The 17,316-nt window shown below is 42.1% G+C and overlaps 3 protein-coding genes across 5 annotated transcripts in view; 1 reads left to right on the top strand and 2 right to left on the bottom strand.

Moving 5' to 3' along the window:
* Nucleotides 1-17,316, bottom strand: part of REXO5 (RNA exonuclease 5) — a 692,166-nt gene that overhangs the window by 496,669 nt on the left and 178,181 nt on the right. The gene's annotated exons all lie outside the window — the stretch shown is intronic.
* Nucleotides 1-17,316, top strand: part of LOC100147307 (protein disulfide-isomerase-like protein of the testis) — a 305,575-nt gene that overhangs the window by 128,065 nt on the left and 160,194 nt on the right. The gene's annotated exons all lie outside the window — the stretch shown is intronic.
* LOC100068595 (protein disulfide-isomerase-like protein of the testis) overlaps nucleotides 5,437-17,316 on the bottom strand; it is a 32,793-nt gene continuing 20,913 nt past the window's right edge. For both annotated transcript variants that reach the window (XM_001500517.6, XM_023616141.2), the window contains 7 exons: nucleotides 16,204-16,314; nucleotides 15,998-16,123; nucleotides 13,175-13,372; nucleotides 10,223-10,343; nucleotides 7,551-7,729; nucleotides 7,049-7,138; nucleotides 5,437-5,809 (listed from right to left, as the gene is read on the bottom strand). In XM_001500517.6, coding sequence (XP_001500567.3) covers nucleotides 5,576-5,809; nucleotides 7,049-7,138; nucleotides 7,551-7,729; nucleotides 10,223-10,343; nucleotides 13,175-13,372; nucleotides 15,998-16,123; nucleotides 16,204-16,314 — 1,059 coding nt within the window. In that variant the 3' untranslated portion in view covers nucleotides 5,437-5,575. The remainder of the gene's footprint in view (nucleotides 5,810-7,048; nucleotides 7,139-7,550; nucleotides 7,730-10,222; nucleotides 10,344-13,174; nucleotides 13,373-15,997; nucleotides 16,124-16,203; nucleotides 16,315-17,316) is intronic.

The following is a 17,316-nucleotide window of genomic DNA, read 5'->3' as shown; positions in this document are numbered from 1 at the left end:
TTATCTCAGTATCCCCATCACAGTGATGTGGATGGTTCTGGTGTTGTGTTGTGAGGGAGGTGGAATTGGAGACCAGGGACTTGGCACAGATTCTAATCCTAGATCTTAAAAAATCACTGTGAAAGCTCCTTTCTTTGTAGACCTGGGTGACTTGGGGACATTTCCTGACTCTCAAGGTATCACCGTGAGGCCAATAGAATCTCCTTAAATTCTTAATTTTTTCTTATTGCAGTAACGTTGGTTTATAACACTGTATAAATTTCAGATGCACATCGTAATATAGTTCAAATTCTGTGCAGATTATATCATGTTCCCTACTCAAAGACTAATTGCAATCCATCACCACACACATGTGCCCTGTCACCTCTTTTGCCCTCCTCCCTCCCCACTTCCCCTCTAGTAACCACTAATCCAATCTCTGTTGCTCTGTGTGTTTGTCCTTGTTTTTATCTTCTACTTTTGAATGAGATCATATGGCATTTAACTTTCTCCCTCTGACTTATTTTACTTGGCATAATATGCTCAAGGTCCATCCATGTTGTCACAAATGGCTGGATTTCATCATTTCTTATGGCTGAGTAGTATTCCATTATGTATATATACCACATCTTCTTTATCCATTCATCCCTTGATGGGCACCTGGATTGCTTCTAAGTCTTGGCTATTGTGAATAATGCTGCAATGAACACAGGGGTGCATGTATCTTTATGTATTTGTGTTTTTATGTTCTTTGGAAAAGTACCAGCAGTGGAATACCTGGATCATATGGTAGATCTATTCTTAACTTTCTGAGGGAACTCTGTACCCTTTTCCATAGTGGCTGCACCAGTTTGCACTCCCACCAGCAGTGTATGAGGATTCCCTTCTCTCCACATCGGCTCCAACACTTATTTTTTCCTGTCTTGTTAATTATAGCCATTCTAATGGGACTGGGGTGATATCTCATTGTAGTTTTCATTTGCATTTTCCTGATAGTTAATGATGTTGAACATCTTTTCATGTTCCTGTTAGCCATGTATATATCTTCTTTGGAGGAATCTCAGTTCAGGTCTTTTGCCCATTTTTTAATTGGGTTGTTACTTTTTTTGTTATTGAGATGTATGAGTTCTTTGTATATTTTGGATATTAACCCCTCATCAGATATATGGTTTACAAATATCTTCTCCCACTCGTTAGATTGTTTTTTTCGTTTTGTCAATGGTTTCCTTTGCTGTGCAGAAGCTTTTTAATTTGATGTAGTCCCGTTTGTTTATTTTTTCTATTGTTTCCCTTGCCCAGTCAGACATGGTATATGAAAAAAATGCTGCTAAGATCAATGTCAAAGAGCATACTGCTTATGTTTGCTTCTAGAAGTTTCAGTTTATTTTATTTCCCCATCTTTGAAAAGAGACTAAATAAGAATCTCATTGAAATAGGATTCTTATTTCCATATTTGTTTCCTACATTTAAAATGCCACTAGCTAAAACTTGTTTTCTTCAGGGATCATAGTCATGTTAAAAAGTTATTTATGCTCATAGTGCCAGATAATGTGCTTTTGCTGTTGACACATTGAGGTAATTACATTTTATTGGTTTTGGTAATAATCTTAGAAATGGTTTTTTTTTATCTCTTTTTAGTTAATTTCCATCACATTTCTGAGAAGATTAAGAATTAAGTGAAGGAAAACTCAGAAATGGTCTAAAAAGTAGCCATCTGTGAACAGAAGGTATAATCATCCTTTAATTTTTATTTTCATGGCTTCTCCTTGAAGTACTTCCCCTTTCTTCTAGTTCACTTATTTTTCTCTCTCTTCTTTCATGCTAGTGTCCCATTTCATTACATTGTATAACAGTCTAAATTCAAAGCAAGCATCTTATATGTAAAGCACCACTTTTTAAAATTTCTGTATGAACTTACCCACGGGAGATAGGCTTCACTATCACTGTAAATAATATTTTTGAATTCTGAATCCATTATTACATATCTGTATAGATCAATGAAGCGAAGAAACATGCTCAAGAAACAAAGGGGCAAAATAAGATTCTCTGTGATGAAGTACATAAATTTAAGGTAAAAATCCTTTCTTTTTCCTAGATTGCACTCTAAAAACAGAAGTAAAAGTAATAAGTAAATATTACTAATCTCTATGTTTTGTTGAAGAATAACATCGAAACACCTGAAAGCACTAATGAAATTGTTAACAACATCCTTCCACGTATATGGGCTAAGTTGCAGTGAGAGAGAGATGGGAACATGCAGAACTGGGACTTGGTGCGAGTTATGACCATAATTTGACTTTTGAGATTTTGTTCACTGGGTAAATTGAGCCCTGCATTCCTCCATGCTGTTCACTGCTGTTTCAAGTACTAATACCCACAATGCCTTTTTTATTTAAGGACTTAGGAAGAATTTTTTTTCTGATTTTACAACCCTGGGTTAATTGTTTATATCATTCAGCACTCCCTCCCCTCCAAGAAATATAGAACTGAGAAACTGTAGGAAAGAGTACTAGAGACTTCTAGCCACGTTGAGCAGTCCTAGCCCCCTGAATGCAGAGCAGAGAATTTTCAAAGTGAATCTAGTGACACTATTTATCTCCCACTAAGAAACAGTTCCTTTCAGCTGTTTGACTTCAAGATTTTAGACTTTCTTTGCTTTTGCCTCATCAGCCAGTCCAGCATCCCATTGTCTTGAAAGTAGGAAAGTTGGAGCGCCCACGAGATATTTGTGACTTCGGTTATTCTTTTAGTTCCTCATTTCTTTCTGTGTTTGACTTTTCTTCTCGACTTAAACTGGATCAGCTGCTTTTAATGATTCAGGGGCTGATGTATGTTTTGTTGGCATTTCTTCTTTTTAGCATATCGTCCAGATTTCGGTTGAAATCTAATACATTTTGTTTCTATTGTACGTGCAGAGAGTAGAAAAGAAAAATATACAGAGAGTTAAAAGGTGATATTTCAGTGAACACCTCAGGAATTTCAGAAGTAAACTACCTATATTTGCTGCAGGATTTTCATTGTACACCTTAGCTTTGATGAAGAACAAATATGACATGTCTTAGAGTATTAAATTTGTATGTTAGCTATTAGGGATTTTTCTTCTTGGGAACTAAGTCATTAGTGAGAATGTTTGGCTTAAGTTCGAATCCCCCTTAATGAATTTCATGTCAGTGAAGCGAAATTGAAGTCTGAAGAAAAACATGTACGGAAGGAAAATGCTCAGCTTAAGGTCAAGTAGGAGCAGAGAACAAAAAGTTACTTCCATAGGTTACATAAATCAGAGAACTAAACATCATTACTTCCTTTTTAATTTTCTTATTTTTAATTGTGGTAAAATACACATAACATAAAATTTACCATCATAGTCATTTTTAAATGTACATTTTAGTAACATTAAGTACATTGACATTGTTGTACAATCATTACTTCTTGAATACCTTTTCTCAGATCTGTCTTCAAGTCCAGAGATATGAGTGTAGGATTCAAGGAGTCCAAGCAGAGAGCCTCAATACCTAATAAATGTACCCTGGAAGGTATGTTGTTTGTGGGGAAGAAAATCCCATATAGTAAAAATGAGTTTTCACTGGGAAGGTAAAAAATGGCTTCTTGCCCTCAAGATTCTCTCCTTTTTCCTCTCCCCTCCACAACCCAGTTCTTGGGAACATGTGCACACACACGAACAAAATTGTTTTATGTTTTACAGAAAGGAAAAAGAAGCTAGAAGACAACTGTGAGGCATTGAGATCTGTTAAAGTGACAAAGAAATCAAATTAAAAATGTTAAAGAACAACATAGGTGTGATTGATGAAATCTGTGGACAAAGAAAGATGGTCACAGAGGAGTAAGATATTCACGTGTTGTTACAAATACTGTTGTGTTAGTGAATGTGGGGAACAATGTAGATAATTATAATTTAGAATATTAACCACCATATTTTTGCCATATTCATTCTATAGAGAAATGTTTCCCGTTTCTGCCTTGACTTTTGTAATCTGTACCTTCCGTTCCATTCTCACTGGTTATCAGAGATTCTTATTTGTAATTAATTTCAGATTGGATGGAGTATTGGTACCAGCTTTAATCACTTCGTTGTCTAGAACCCTGTGGGTGCATTTACGTTGTACTCTAGGTTTCAATCCCGTCATAGTATCATGACCTGCCATATGTCTATCATTTCTTATTAAATTCTAGACATTGGGTAGAAAATATGTAGAGAAAAATTGAGGCCTCGTGTTGTGTTATCTTGCTGCAGAAAATCTGGGAGTTTACATCTGGCAGGTGATCAGGGATGCCAGCAGTACTGAATCCTATTCATCCAGTTAGCAATTCAGACCATTCACTGAAGGCTCAATCCCTCCTAAGGCCAGTGTGTTTTCTGTCCACCTTTATTCTTCGTGTGTAATCTCCTGGGACCCAGCTAAGGCCTGCACATTTTTCTAGGGATGACCTTCATTTAGTGACCGTGAACTCCAGTTGTTTCACTTCTGTGCCCGTGGATGTGTGCAAACGCTGCTCAGCTTCTTCGCATCTCAGTAGTCTCCTCTAGAATTACTTGATGAACCCTGGGGAAAGTGGTCCCAAATGCCAGGCTGACCTTAATCCTGGGCTTCCTTCTTCTCCACATTGGCCTCATATTTCTTTATTGGCTTGTTAGTAATTTGGTGCAATCATGAATTTCCTATCTTGGCCAGTGTTTTCTCTTGTTCTCAGGGGGAGATGAGGGACTTCAGACCCACTCATCCATGTTCAAATGCAAAATTTTTCTTATATTCCCTCAAGAGTCAGGTTTGTGTTATCCCTTCCCAAGCCTGAGGGGTTGCTCTGTCCTCACTGACATCTTGTTTGCATTAAACTGTGAGATGTTTTAGGGTGGGAATAGTGCCCTGCTTCCCTCTGTGTCCTCAACACCTTATAGTGCACCCACTACATTCCAACAAGTCCAGAAAGCATTTGCTGAAAGATTGCTGGGTGGAGTCACATGAAGTGAAGTAGGTGGAGTCAACATCTCACTTATTGAGATGGGGGAGACTGGGGACAAGTTTGGGGTTTGATCTCTTTCCTACTGTGCCAAGATACAGCGTAAACAAATCAGTCCACCTCATTTGAAAGTTTTAGCCAAACTCTTGGAACCCAAACCTGGTGGAGGTGGTGTGCATAGTGGTCAAATGCAGTATCCGGAGTGAGATTGCCTGGGATTATCTCTCAAGGGCTTTCTAGCTGTGTGATCCTGACTGGTTGCTTAACCTCTCTTTGCCTCACTTTCCTCATCTGTAAAATGGGGATAATGAAACCCAGCTCCCAGTGATGTTGTGAGAACTAGATGAATGCACAGCCTATTGTAAACACTCATCAGATGTGCCTATTATGGCTTCCCTTGCAGCCATGTCTGAATTCCAAGCCAAACAGCTCTTCTAAGGCAGCACCAACCAGGAAAAAGTGGGAATGAGTAAAACAGGATCGAAGACACTCAGGGGCTTTTATTATCCAGCCCCTACCCACCCACCACAATGATAAATAATTTTATTGGAAGAGATCACCTCAGAAAATGATGCCAGGACCTAGAAGATGGGCACCTTCCCTCCTAGCTTTGGAGAAGCTACAGTTCTTCCTTGACTCTTGGTTTCTTCTCTTGTCTTGGAGGTCCTTTTGGCTTAGCCACTTTCTTCTCCTTCTCAGCTATTTCTTTCTGCCCAGCTGGGTATTCCGGCTTGGTCCCATTCTCCAGCTCAGGCAGCTTCTGCTCAGGTAACTCTTTCTCCATAAAAGGTACCTCTTCTTCCTCAGCTAATACCTCCTCTTCTATCACTTCACTTTGCTCAGTAGACAATAGCTGTTCAAGAAAAGGAAGGAGGAAGGGAAGAAGGAAGATAAAGGAAGAGGTAAGATGGGCCAGTCCAGTGGCATAATGGTTAAGTTTGCACACTCTGCTTCAGTGGCTGGGGTTCACGGTTTGGATCCCAGACATGGACCTACACACTACTCATCAAGCCATGCTGTGGCAGCATCCCACATACAAAACAGAGGAAGATTGGCACAGATGTTAGCTTAGCAACAGTCTTCCTCAAGCAAAAAGAGGAAGATTTGCAACAGATATTAGCTCAAGGTCAATCTTCCTCACCAAGAAAAAAAAAAAGAGAGATTGTAATTGCCAAGGCCACTATTTCTAGAAATGCCCAGAGAGAGGCATCTGGAGGATCCTCTTAGATGCAAAGTCCATTTGGCTTGGGTGGGGATGTTCTCATCTGTGATTTTGCCCCTCCAATAACAGGACCTTTGGGGAACCACCGTTTGTCCACTCTTTAGTCCACAGATGTGGCTGCCCCCTTGCCTAGGTCAAGGCTGGACATGTGACCCAGGCCTTGGTAATGAGGTCCCTTGTCAAGGACATTTGCTAGGACTACTAAGAAGTAGGTTCTTTCTTTCTAAGATAGGAGGATGTTAGTTTAGAGCTGTGGGGCAATCTTTGACCCTCTGTGGGGAAGTGACTGCTTTGGAAAGAAGCAAACATAGAGGAAAACAGAGATGGGGAGACAGAAAATGAGCTTGAGCTCTGGATCCACCCATGCCTGAAGTTCTACCCGTTATGTAGGATAAATTCCCAATGTTGCTTAAGCCAAAGAGTAGTGATTCTGACATTGGTAACTGAAGGGTCCTAACTAATACAGATGGCACCTTCCAGCAGATGGCCTCACTAAGGCATGAACAGGATTAGGAGAAAATGGGGAGTGTCATCCCATCCATCAGGAGAATAATGCCACAGGGCAGTATGCCATCAAGACATCTGGTTACCAACTCAGGAACAGTGGACCCAGGGAAGCAGCCTTGGGAGCTGTGTGAGACCACAGAACCTTTGCCCTTCTGAGTGTTTCTAAATTCTGCCATTTCTGCTTCCTTGTAGTAAGTGCCTTTGAAATAAAATCATCCAAACTGGATGGTTGTTCAACCATCTTCAAGTATCTCCTGAGTGCACAAGAATAATGGAACTCTTGGCACACTCTTTCCTAGTCCATTGAGGTCTTGATGATTCTGTGTGGGAAAGAATAACCCAGGGTGCTGCTGTTTGCCTTACCTCATCTTCATCCTCAATCCTGGTCTTGATTTGACTTTCCAGAAAGTCTGAAAAGCCCTTCATGGTGTATTCTCCCTTATATGGTACAACCTAGGAAGAAAACAGAACTGGGTCAAAATGGTAGCCTCTTCCTGCAGAATACTCAGGGGCTGTTCCATAGGTAAATCCAGAGTCCCATTCCTAACCACCTGAGTACAGTGGGCAGGTTCCTTAACCTCTCTGAGCCTCTGTTACCATGGCTCTAAGAGAAGGATAATAAAAACTCCTCCATCCACAATGATTGGGTCAGGGATGAGCAACTGACCTAAGCTGGACTCCATCTGAGTCTTGGGACATTGTGGAAACTAATGGAAAACACTCTTGAACTTGAGAAGGTAATAGGAGCTGGAGCTAAGAACGAAGCTGATTGGGTAGAAGGCAGAGCAGGAGAAAGGGAGGAATTGAGTCTATGCTAATAAAGCAACAACATTTCCAGTTAATGTAAGTCCCAAGAGCCCCTCACTTTTTGAGAGTCGGTGGGGAAGAGCCTGAAGAAGGGGTACCGGTCCAGGTTCATCAGCTGAATATCATTTGCCGTGATGTCGATCTTGGCGATGGTGACTGTGGAGTGGTTTTGATATTTTCTGCCCAACTCCTCCAACACTGGGAACAGCGCCCTGCACTTTTCAGACCAGGGTGCATCTGGAAGAGAGGGGCCATTGCTCAGGCTCACACTAATGAGGACTCTGAAAGCCAACACTCCCCATAAACACCATCACTGTGTTCTACTAATGGTTCTGCTGCTTTGCAAATTGTACTCCTTATTTCTTTTAATGATATATTAGGGTATTTTACATTTTAAACATAGAGCCTTGTCATTATTAAATAAATCAGAAAAAAATTAACCTACTCTCCTTTTGCCCAGACACTAACACTTTTAGCATGTTGGGACATTTTCTTCTATTCTTTGTTTTTCCTTTTACATAGCTTTCCACTCCAGATGAAGAAGAAAACCAAGAAAAGTATTTATGCTAGATGCTTCCTCATGTTCTGCTAGAAAGCATGTGTGTGTGTGTGTGTGTGTGTGTGTGTGTGTGTGTGTGTGTGTGACAGCATTAAAAGTTTCCAATGGAGGTTAGACTTGTAGCCTAAGGTCACCCAGTGAGTTAAGCAGAGGAAGGGGGATTTGAAGACAGGTTGCTTTGACTTGTGACCATCACACCATACTGCCTTTCAGTCTGGTGGAGAGAATCCCCCCAAGAAGTGAACAGAGGTTGTGACAAGTACCACTACCCCAAGAAAGGGGACATTGGACTTCGCTGTGGGACAATTCCTTGAGCTGTGATTTTGGACCAGGCACCCAGCCCTTTGGAGAGAAATCAGGGACCAGCTCCAACACGAAAGGGAAATCGAACCTTGCCTGCTGGTCGTTCTGTTAGTTTCTGGCTGTGTGGGAGGAATGGCCTCAAAGGCCCCGGACACTCCACATTTGGATGATCACCCCTCCATTTACAAAGCAAGTGCCTCCAGGACCACCTGCTCTCCCAGCAGCAGACCCGCAGCTCCCCTGGAGCCCGATGGGCCCTGAGTTGGAGCAGGAGGGAGCATAATGGCTGCAGTCCCAGGGGGCCAATGTGACAGTCCTGCTTCCAAGAAAATGAGGCTGCTTTTACCTTTTCCCAGAACCAAGTGGGCACTCTCATAACTCTAGGTGTCAGGTAAGTACAGAAAGGGCCACTGCAACCTCTCACTTAAAGGCAGCGGATCATGATTATTTAGCCACGCAGACCTTAAACACCCCACCCTGTGGATGAGAGTCCATTTCAGTGAGATTTAAAAGGGCTGCATGATGCAATCCAGCCCTCCTTTCACCCTCCAGGAAGTGATTGAATCAGAGCTCAAACTGACCTTTTTGCCTTGCAGCTTACTTACAGTGTGGCCTAGGGTAAGGCAGTTAACCTCTGTAAGGCTGGGTTCCCTGATCTATATTGTGGGGCAATCCACTGGGCCATCCTAAGAGGCTTGTTTTGAGGAGGCAATGAGAGCAGGTGTGTAAACAGCAAACCCATGTCTGGCTCATGGTATGTGCTCAATAAAATGGTAACTGCGTGTTAAATAAAAGAGATGTCTGAAGCAGCTTCATTATCATCCTTCTCTGTGTCTCAGGATGAGAGACAAGGTCCCTGGCTTTGGCTCTCATGGGCAAATCAGAAACAGTGGGGAAAGGGCCAGAGTCCTTAGGTGAGCACTGGAAATAATTATAAGAAAAGAACTAATAATAGCAATAATGACTGTCATTTATCAAGTGCTTACAACATGCCAGACACTGTACTAAGTCCTTTACATGCATGATTCGGGTCCCCAGCTTGGCCGCACCAGCTCAGGTGGGTTAAATACAGCACATTTGGTAAGTCACATAAAGCCAGAAGCAGCGGGAATCCGTATGGCAGTTACCAGCATAGGCACTGGAGTCAGGCTGCTTAACTTCCAATTCCAGTTCCAGCACTTACTAGCTGCCTGATTTTGGAAGTTTCTTCACCTCCTGGGACTCTGTTTAGTCATCTGTAAAGTGAGAGGAGCAATAATAGTAGCTACTTTCAGAAGTATGTTGTAAGGATTAAATGAGATAATGTGTAACAAGGCCTGGTGTATCTTGGCATTCAGTCAGTGTTAGCCATCAGCATTATTATTGATGTAAATAACCACAGTCCTGGATTCTGTGGAAAGAATTCTACCCGTTCCAAGAATTCAGCTTTTGAGGAGAGTTGCACTGTAGCTGATTAGCATCATTTTTTTTAAGATTGGCCCTGAGCTAACATCTGTTGCCAATCTTCCTTTTTTTTTTTTTCTTTTTGGGTTTTCTCCCCAAAGCCCCAGTACATAGTTGTATATCCTTGTTGTAGGTCATTTTAGTTCTTCTATGTGGTACGCCACCACAGCATGACTTGACGAGCCGTGCATAGGTCTGCGCCCAGGATCCAAACTGGCGAAGCCTGGGTGGCTGCAGAGCACACAAACTTAACCACACTGCCAAGGGGCTGGCCCGTGATTAGCATCTTGATCCAAACTCTGGATATCTGAAGACCATCTGTGCCATGATGCTTTGATAGATTTTGGTGCCCAAGAATGCAGGAGCAACACTTGTAAAGTAATGTCAGGGCCATTGCCTCCCGTGGCCTCTGTGGAAGTACTTACAGAACATCACAAATACATCCCTCTCCTTGTCAAAGACGATGACATTGAAATTCTTCCCAACAAGCTGCTTAACTGGCCCTTGGTCCCAAAATTTTGGAATCTCTTCACTGGATTGATGTTTCTAGGAGGCAAATTTGAGAGGTCTAGCAATCTCCAGAAAGGGATTGGCATTTGTTGCTTCAAAACCAACTGAACCAGCATCAAAATCAAGATAATTTACATGACCTGTAAGATCTTTATCACATTTCGGTTCCTGCCAACCTCTCCAAGCTCCTCACCATTCCCTTGCTTTCTTTAGCTACACTGGTCTTCTATACCCCAGAGGACTAGCCTTCCTCCCACCTCAGCCCTTGGCTTATGCTGTTCCTCTGCCTGGAGGGACACCCCCACCCATTCTTACATTCCCTTCTCCATCTAGTTAACTCAGATTTATCCTTCAGAGTGACCTCAAGGGAGGACTTCCCTGACTCTCATCCAGACTAGAGCAGATCCTGCCAGCATACATTCTCATAACACTTGGTACTTGTCCTTGTATCACTTATTCAAGTATATCATTTATATTTATTTTTCCGGATATTTGATTAATGTGTCTGTACTACACTGGACAGAATGTCACAAGGGACTTTTCTTCCCCCATCTTTGAATATCCACTGCCTGGTACATACTAGGACCTCAATAAATATTTTATATATAAATATTTTGTAAATGAAAGAATGAACCAAGCTCTTGCTCCCCTTTGAAGGAAGTGGTACAAATTTCAGAACCTATGTTTCTCTCTACAGCCATTACTTCCTGACTATCTCTTGAGTCCACACCCCTCTCTCTGTTTGCACTGCTGCTACCCTAGTCCAGGAAGCCTTCCTCTCTCATCTAGATCACTGGGATAGCCTCCTAGTGTTCTCTTTGCATCTCCTGTTAATCCTCTACATGCCTGTATTCTCCTACAAGCAGCGTTCTGCCTTCACCATGCAAATGTAGCTTCCCATTGCTTTTAGGATACCAAACCCTTAATATGCTTACGTGTCCTTGCTGTCAGGTCTGCTCAGCTCACCAGCCTTATCTCCCACATTGCTCTCCCTCATTTCCACCCCAGCCTCTGGAAAGGACTTGAAGATTCTTTCCAAGGGGGCATACAGGGGAGTGGGGGCTGGGCATGGGAGATGGGAAACGGTGAACATGATGGAGAATTAGGAATGGGCCAGATCAGGCAGACCTCGTCACTCATGTGAACATCTTCATTCCAAGAGCACAAAAGGACCCCTGTTGTCCCTAGAGAGGGAGACAGACACCTTCTGAGGTATAACCAGAGGGAAGAGAAAGAGGATGGGTAGATCTCCACGTACATTTGTAGATGTGGGGAGGGAAAGTGAGAAGCCTTCTATTTTCTTAATGATACGTGAGTCAAGTACTCAGCTGAGACTTGGGGTATGAAGAGAAATAGGTTTAGAGATTAAGAGAATGAACACACTAAGAGAAATTGACATAGAAATATTAGGAAATTTCTAAGATCCCATGGGAGATTTGGTTTATGATTCCATGAAGGCAGCCTGCCTCACAGTGATGTTCTTTTTTCTCCAGGATAGGCCTGGAAGCAGTCAGGAAGGTAAGTGGGTTAACTTGGGTTGTGATTTTGCTTGGTAGATACTACAGGATGTAGAGGAGCTAGAAGGTGGAGGGGATAAAGGAGCTAAGGGGATCCAGACCAGAGCGATGAACGATGGAATTGAAGTTCACAAAGGAGGGCACTAAAGAGATTGTGAAATGAGATCAGGAGGTTGGAGTCCGTGAAAAGGTAAGGAATTGTACCAGTGTGTATTCTAGAGAAGGGATCTAAGAGGATGAGAAGCTTGAAACCGGACTTTCAGAGGGGCTGCCATCTCTAGAGTTTGGCCACGAGAGCGAGTGGCTGAGATGGCATAGACACGCCAATTATGGGAGAAAAGACCAAAGTTTTAGATATGGACATCCCTGGAACTGATAGCAGAGTAGGGATGAAGGGCAAGTGAGGAGCTGAAGTCCTCAGAGGGTGAGAGGGAGGTGATCAGAGGACAGCAACAGGGAGTGGGATCAGGTAATCTAAGGTCCAAAGGCATGGACTCCTCAGGGTCTGGAGTTGCTCAAGGTAGGAGTACAGATGGTTTGGAAGTGGTGTGGAGGACACCAACGTCACCACTTGGCCTGTGACAGCATGCATCAGAGAAAGAACAGCTTTCACTTCAGAAAGCTGCAAGGGAGGCAGTGTCTGTGGGAGAGCAGACAGAAGGTAATGAGTGTCCTCAGAGGTGACCATGCATTCTGGTTTGTCCAGAGAGTCCCAGTTTTTTCCTGCTGTTCTAGAATAATTTTAAAGAATGCCCCATTACTCTCAAAAGTGTCCCCATTTAGAAAATAAAAAATATGGTCACCTAACTCTGCAGGGAAGTTGAGGATACAGCAAGTGCTCAATAAATGGCAGGTGACATTGTGTTATGTAGCCATCATTTTGCAGCCTCTCCTCCCTTTTAGCAAAATAGGCTCCCTTCTAACCCCTCAAACAAAAGGTCCCTAAAGGCTTTGAGGTTAAATCCTGATTGCTGAATACATTCCCACCCATCTTCTCCCCAAAAGCAAGCTCTAGCCTTGGGCCAAGTGAATCTTTCACATTAGAGTCTGAAAGAAGATTAAGAGCCCCATTTTGGAGGATGTTAGCCCTGGAAGTGCCTGCATTTCAGTTGTAAATAGCTGCAGAGGAAACATGCTTACGTTAAGAATAAAGAATTAATGGTGGAATTATAGAGTCAAGACAGATAAAAAGTTGAATAGATTTGAGGTGGGAGATGGAGGTATTTCCTCACATTGAGCCATAAGGTTCATCTTTATCCTGCCTCCGCATTCAGACGACCAAAGCCAGCAGAATTACCAAAAAGGGACGATTTGAGATTCTGGATAAACCTTGTCAAAGAACAAACTTACCTTGGCACTATTATTCAGGAAGCTGCGGCCGAATTTCTTGAGGTTTTCATAGGTTATCTCTTCAGAAGGCATTTTGTATCTCGCATCAGAGCTTAAGTTTAGGATCTGGACAGATGGGATATTGACCTCTGTGATCCGGAAGTATTTGAAGACATGTCTGTTTCTGGGTTCATCTGCATCCACAAGGATGAAAAGGATCTGCCAAATCAAGTGAAACCTGTGTCTCTCTGGATTCGAGGCCATAAAAAAGGTAAGAATTACAAATTGGGTAAGGAATCCCTTACCAAGGGAGAGAAAGTGTTGGGAAGTTGTAGGAGGGGACTAATGGAATGCAAGTAGCAGGGTCTATGGAGTGCGTCTGAAAGACTTGACAAAGGCTCCCTTCCATCAGGCAGGTGCGGCCCTGTGCCCCAGTGCAGAGACAGGCATCGGCCTTCAGCCTGGTGTTGCCATCCTTGTGCAGGGCACCAGCCACACAACTGTAGCAAGTCAGGAGGTCCTGAGCTTTCATCTCTCAGTTCCTTGGGCAAAATATTAACTTCTCCTCTCTGTACCTCAGTTTCCTTATCTGTAAAGTGGCGATTATAATAGTACCCACTTTGTAGGGTTCCTAAGAATTGAACAGGACAATGTATGTACAGGCTTAGTTCAGTGACTGGGAGGTAGAAAATGTTTAATACATGTCAACTCATCATTATTCTAAATTATTCTTCTATCAAGGAAATTCATGACTTCATTCACTCATTCATTCAACAGGTATTTGTGGAATACCTACTAGGCATTTTGGTAAGCGCTGGGGGTACAACACTGCCCAAGCCAGACAAATCTGTGCCCTCATGAAGCTTATGTTCTCGTGGAGAAGACAGACAAAAATGTGTAAACAAATTAATAAATTCACATAGCGATGAGTGCCAACTAGACCATAAAACAGGGCAGTGTGTTAGAGTGATTGCACAGACAGGGTGAGGTAGGGGCTCAGCATTAGGTAGGAAGGTCAGGATGAGTATCTGAGGAGGTGACATTTTAGCTGGGACCTAGGAGATGAGTAACAAGTCAGGGGAACCTTGATTCAGGCAGTGGAAACTGGGAATGCAAAGGCCTGGGAGCTGTTGTGGGGGAAGTTTAGAGTGTTCTAGAATAGAAAGGAAAGGCTCATGTGGCTTCAACACCACGAGGGAAAGAGTCATGGGAGACAAAGTCAGAGATGTGTCAGAGATGAGGTCAGAACTCCAGCACAGAGCTTGGGTTTTGTCTGAACAAGATAGGAGGCCACTGAAGTATAGGAAGCTGGAGAGTGACATGATAATTTTTAAAAGATTATTCTGGTTGCAGAGAAGAAACAAGAGTGGAAGCAGGGAGACCAGTTAGAGGCCGCAGAGAGTGACATCAGACACTCTCAGGTCATTCACTGATCAAAATATGAAGGAGCCTACTATGTGCCTGACACTCTTCTAGGGGGTAGGGAGACTGTGAAAAACAAAGCAGACCTATGAAAACCATCCTTGTATACTTTCAACAAACACTGCTAGAAGTGAATAAGATAAGATATGGGGGACATGAACTGTTGGAATAATATTCATCCAATGCTTTATCTTTGGGTTTAAAATGGAGCCCAAATAATAAATAGCATTTGGGAAGCTTGTTAATGGAGGTAAAGACAATTTAGAACTTCATCTCACAATATATACCAAAATAAATTCCACCTAGATTAAAGAGTCAAATTAAAATATAATCTAGAAGAAAATGTGGGTGAATATTGACTATTATAACATGGGAGAAATATAGGGAAAGTAATCAGATTGTGATCAATTTAATTACATCAAAAATCTTGAGGTTTAAAATTGAATAAGCCAGGAAATATATTCACTAGAAGTTTTCCTGTAATTGGAGCAACTTTCCTGGAGGACAATGTGGTGGGATATAGCATGAACATTAAATATGTTCATGCCCTAATGTTCATGCCCTAGTGGCTTTACTTTGTGCTTATTTTGGGTTTCCAGGATTTTATTTGTTTCATTTGATTTCCAGAATAATTTTCTTCAAAAGAAAAAATCTTCCATTACTGTATTTCTTATAAAAACACAGAGAAAAATAAAGTAAATAGCCCCCATAGTCCAGGTGGTGATAACTACCTAAATTTAGATATAGTGCTTAGGAAAAACAGATTTGTTTCTAATGATGATAATGATAGCAATAAGAAGAAGCACTGTGTATCATACTTTTGCTCATTGCTTTACATATAGCGCTTCCAATTCTGCACAGAAATTCTCTGTTTTACGCATGAAGTGATTGAGACTGAGAAGTTAAGAAACTCACCTAAGACAAAATCACTTGTAAGAGGAGGAGAATTTGAACCCAGGTCTGTGTGATGCTAAAGCCCAGAATCTCAGCAATTCCTTGTCAGATCATCTGTGCTGTGTCACACCTTCAGGCTTTTCACACCCCCTGACCTCAGGCAGGAGGGATCTTTCATGCCCCTCACTTCCAGGCCAAATGCTACCCATACTGCAGTCACCCATGCTTAGTCCATCAAAAAAGCCAGCTGAACCATCATGTTCCCGTAGTAGACTTATCAAAAAGATGAAAGAAGGAGGAGCATGCATTTGGAAAGAAAGAAAAAGACACTGGACAAGAAGAAGGGAGGGGGCTGGTTTAAATAGTGAATAATACATAGCATCTATATGCAAATCAGGAAATTGGTATGCAAATACAAATCCTTCCTGGGTTAATTTATAATCAGTAGGGCAGGCAAATGGCATCAGAGTCTAGAGGTGTTGGATCCCCATCTAAGAGCCCCAAAGAGCAATGGCACCTTCCACAAACCTTGTTTTGGAATTCCTTCAATGCCAACTTATAATGCTGCATTATCGTACCAAATGACTTGGAGCTTTTGGAGATGAAGAGCAGCATGTGGTTCAGGATGTTCAATTCGTAAATCAGATCCTTATTCTGAAATTACAAGGAAAAGAGGTCATTCTATGCATACAGCTGCCCCAGCTCCCCTTCTCCCAGGGTCTCTGCTCACTGACCTCAATGTTGTATTCAATAACAAAATCTGTGAGGTGCTCTTTTATGACTTGACTGAGGACTTGTTTGTTGGTACTGTCATAAATAAGCTCCTGGCGTTTCACAATTTTTCCCTTGGACAAAAGAAGAAAAACATTGGAGGGTGGTAGCTTCCATAATGTAGGCACTTAGTAAATATGAATAACACAAATTTCCCCTTGGATAAAAGGAACACACCATGGTGACAAGTATAATCCATAATCTAGGTACTTAATAAATATGGATGACTGGGTAGATTAGCCTGTGGATAGGATATGGGAATGTGGCAGCCATGAAAATCTCCTATCCACAAAGACAGGGAGTGTGACTGACAGCTGCGGCTGCCTTGCTCTGAAATCCATCAACATATTCATGCTGATGCTGAGCAGTTTCTCACACACTGCTTCTAACAAATAACTGAACGTGTCAGGGATACTATTTCTGAGAGACGCAGGACTTGTCTGATGATGACTTTGACAAACTTTCTAAGAACTTCACTGCAGTCGAAGACTCTTTCACTCAACCTTCTTTCCTTTTGAAGGGTCAGACCTACATCCTGGCCTGATGGCTCTCTGAGTCTCCCTCAGCATCCTCTCTGTTTTCCTTCACGGGCATTTTCTCTAATAAATCTTTGCATGTCTGATCCTATTTGGTGACTGCTTCTTGGAAAGACCTGAGGACTAACACAGGGAATGATATAATTCTCTGTAGCCCAGGATCAAAGTTTTGGGGGAAGGAGAAAGAAGCAGCTATCTGCTAATTTCCTTCTACTCTATCTCCTTCTCTTCATCTCCACCAATCCCATCCTGTAGTCCAAACCTCTTCCTGGACTCCTGCAATAGTCTCCTGATGGTCTTCCAACTTCTCCCCTTATTTCTCTCCAATGCATCCCCCACACTTCAGCCAGATTGATGATATTAGAACGCAAATCTGATCCTGTCATTCTCTTGCTTAAACACTTCATAGCCCCCATTGTCCTCTGGATAAAGTCCAAATTTTTCTGGTCATAACAATAGTCTAATAATACTAATTAGACTTATTGAGAGCTCATGTTGTACCAGCCACTGTTCTAAACGTGTTATATGCATAAACTCATT

Source organism: Equus caballus, chromosome 13 (genome assembly GCF_041296265.1).
Source record: "Equus caballus isolate H_3958 breed thoroughbred chromosome 13, TB-T2T, whole genome shotgun sequence".
NCBI classification, from domain to species: domain Eukaryota; kingdom Metazoa; phylum Chordata; class Mammalia; order Perissodactyla; family Equidae; genus Equus; species Equus caballus.
The sequence above is the reverse complement of the archived record's forward strand: the minus strand, read 5'-3'. Positions and strand labels throughout refer to the sequence as shown.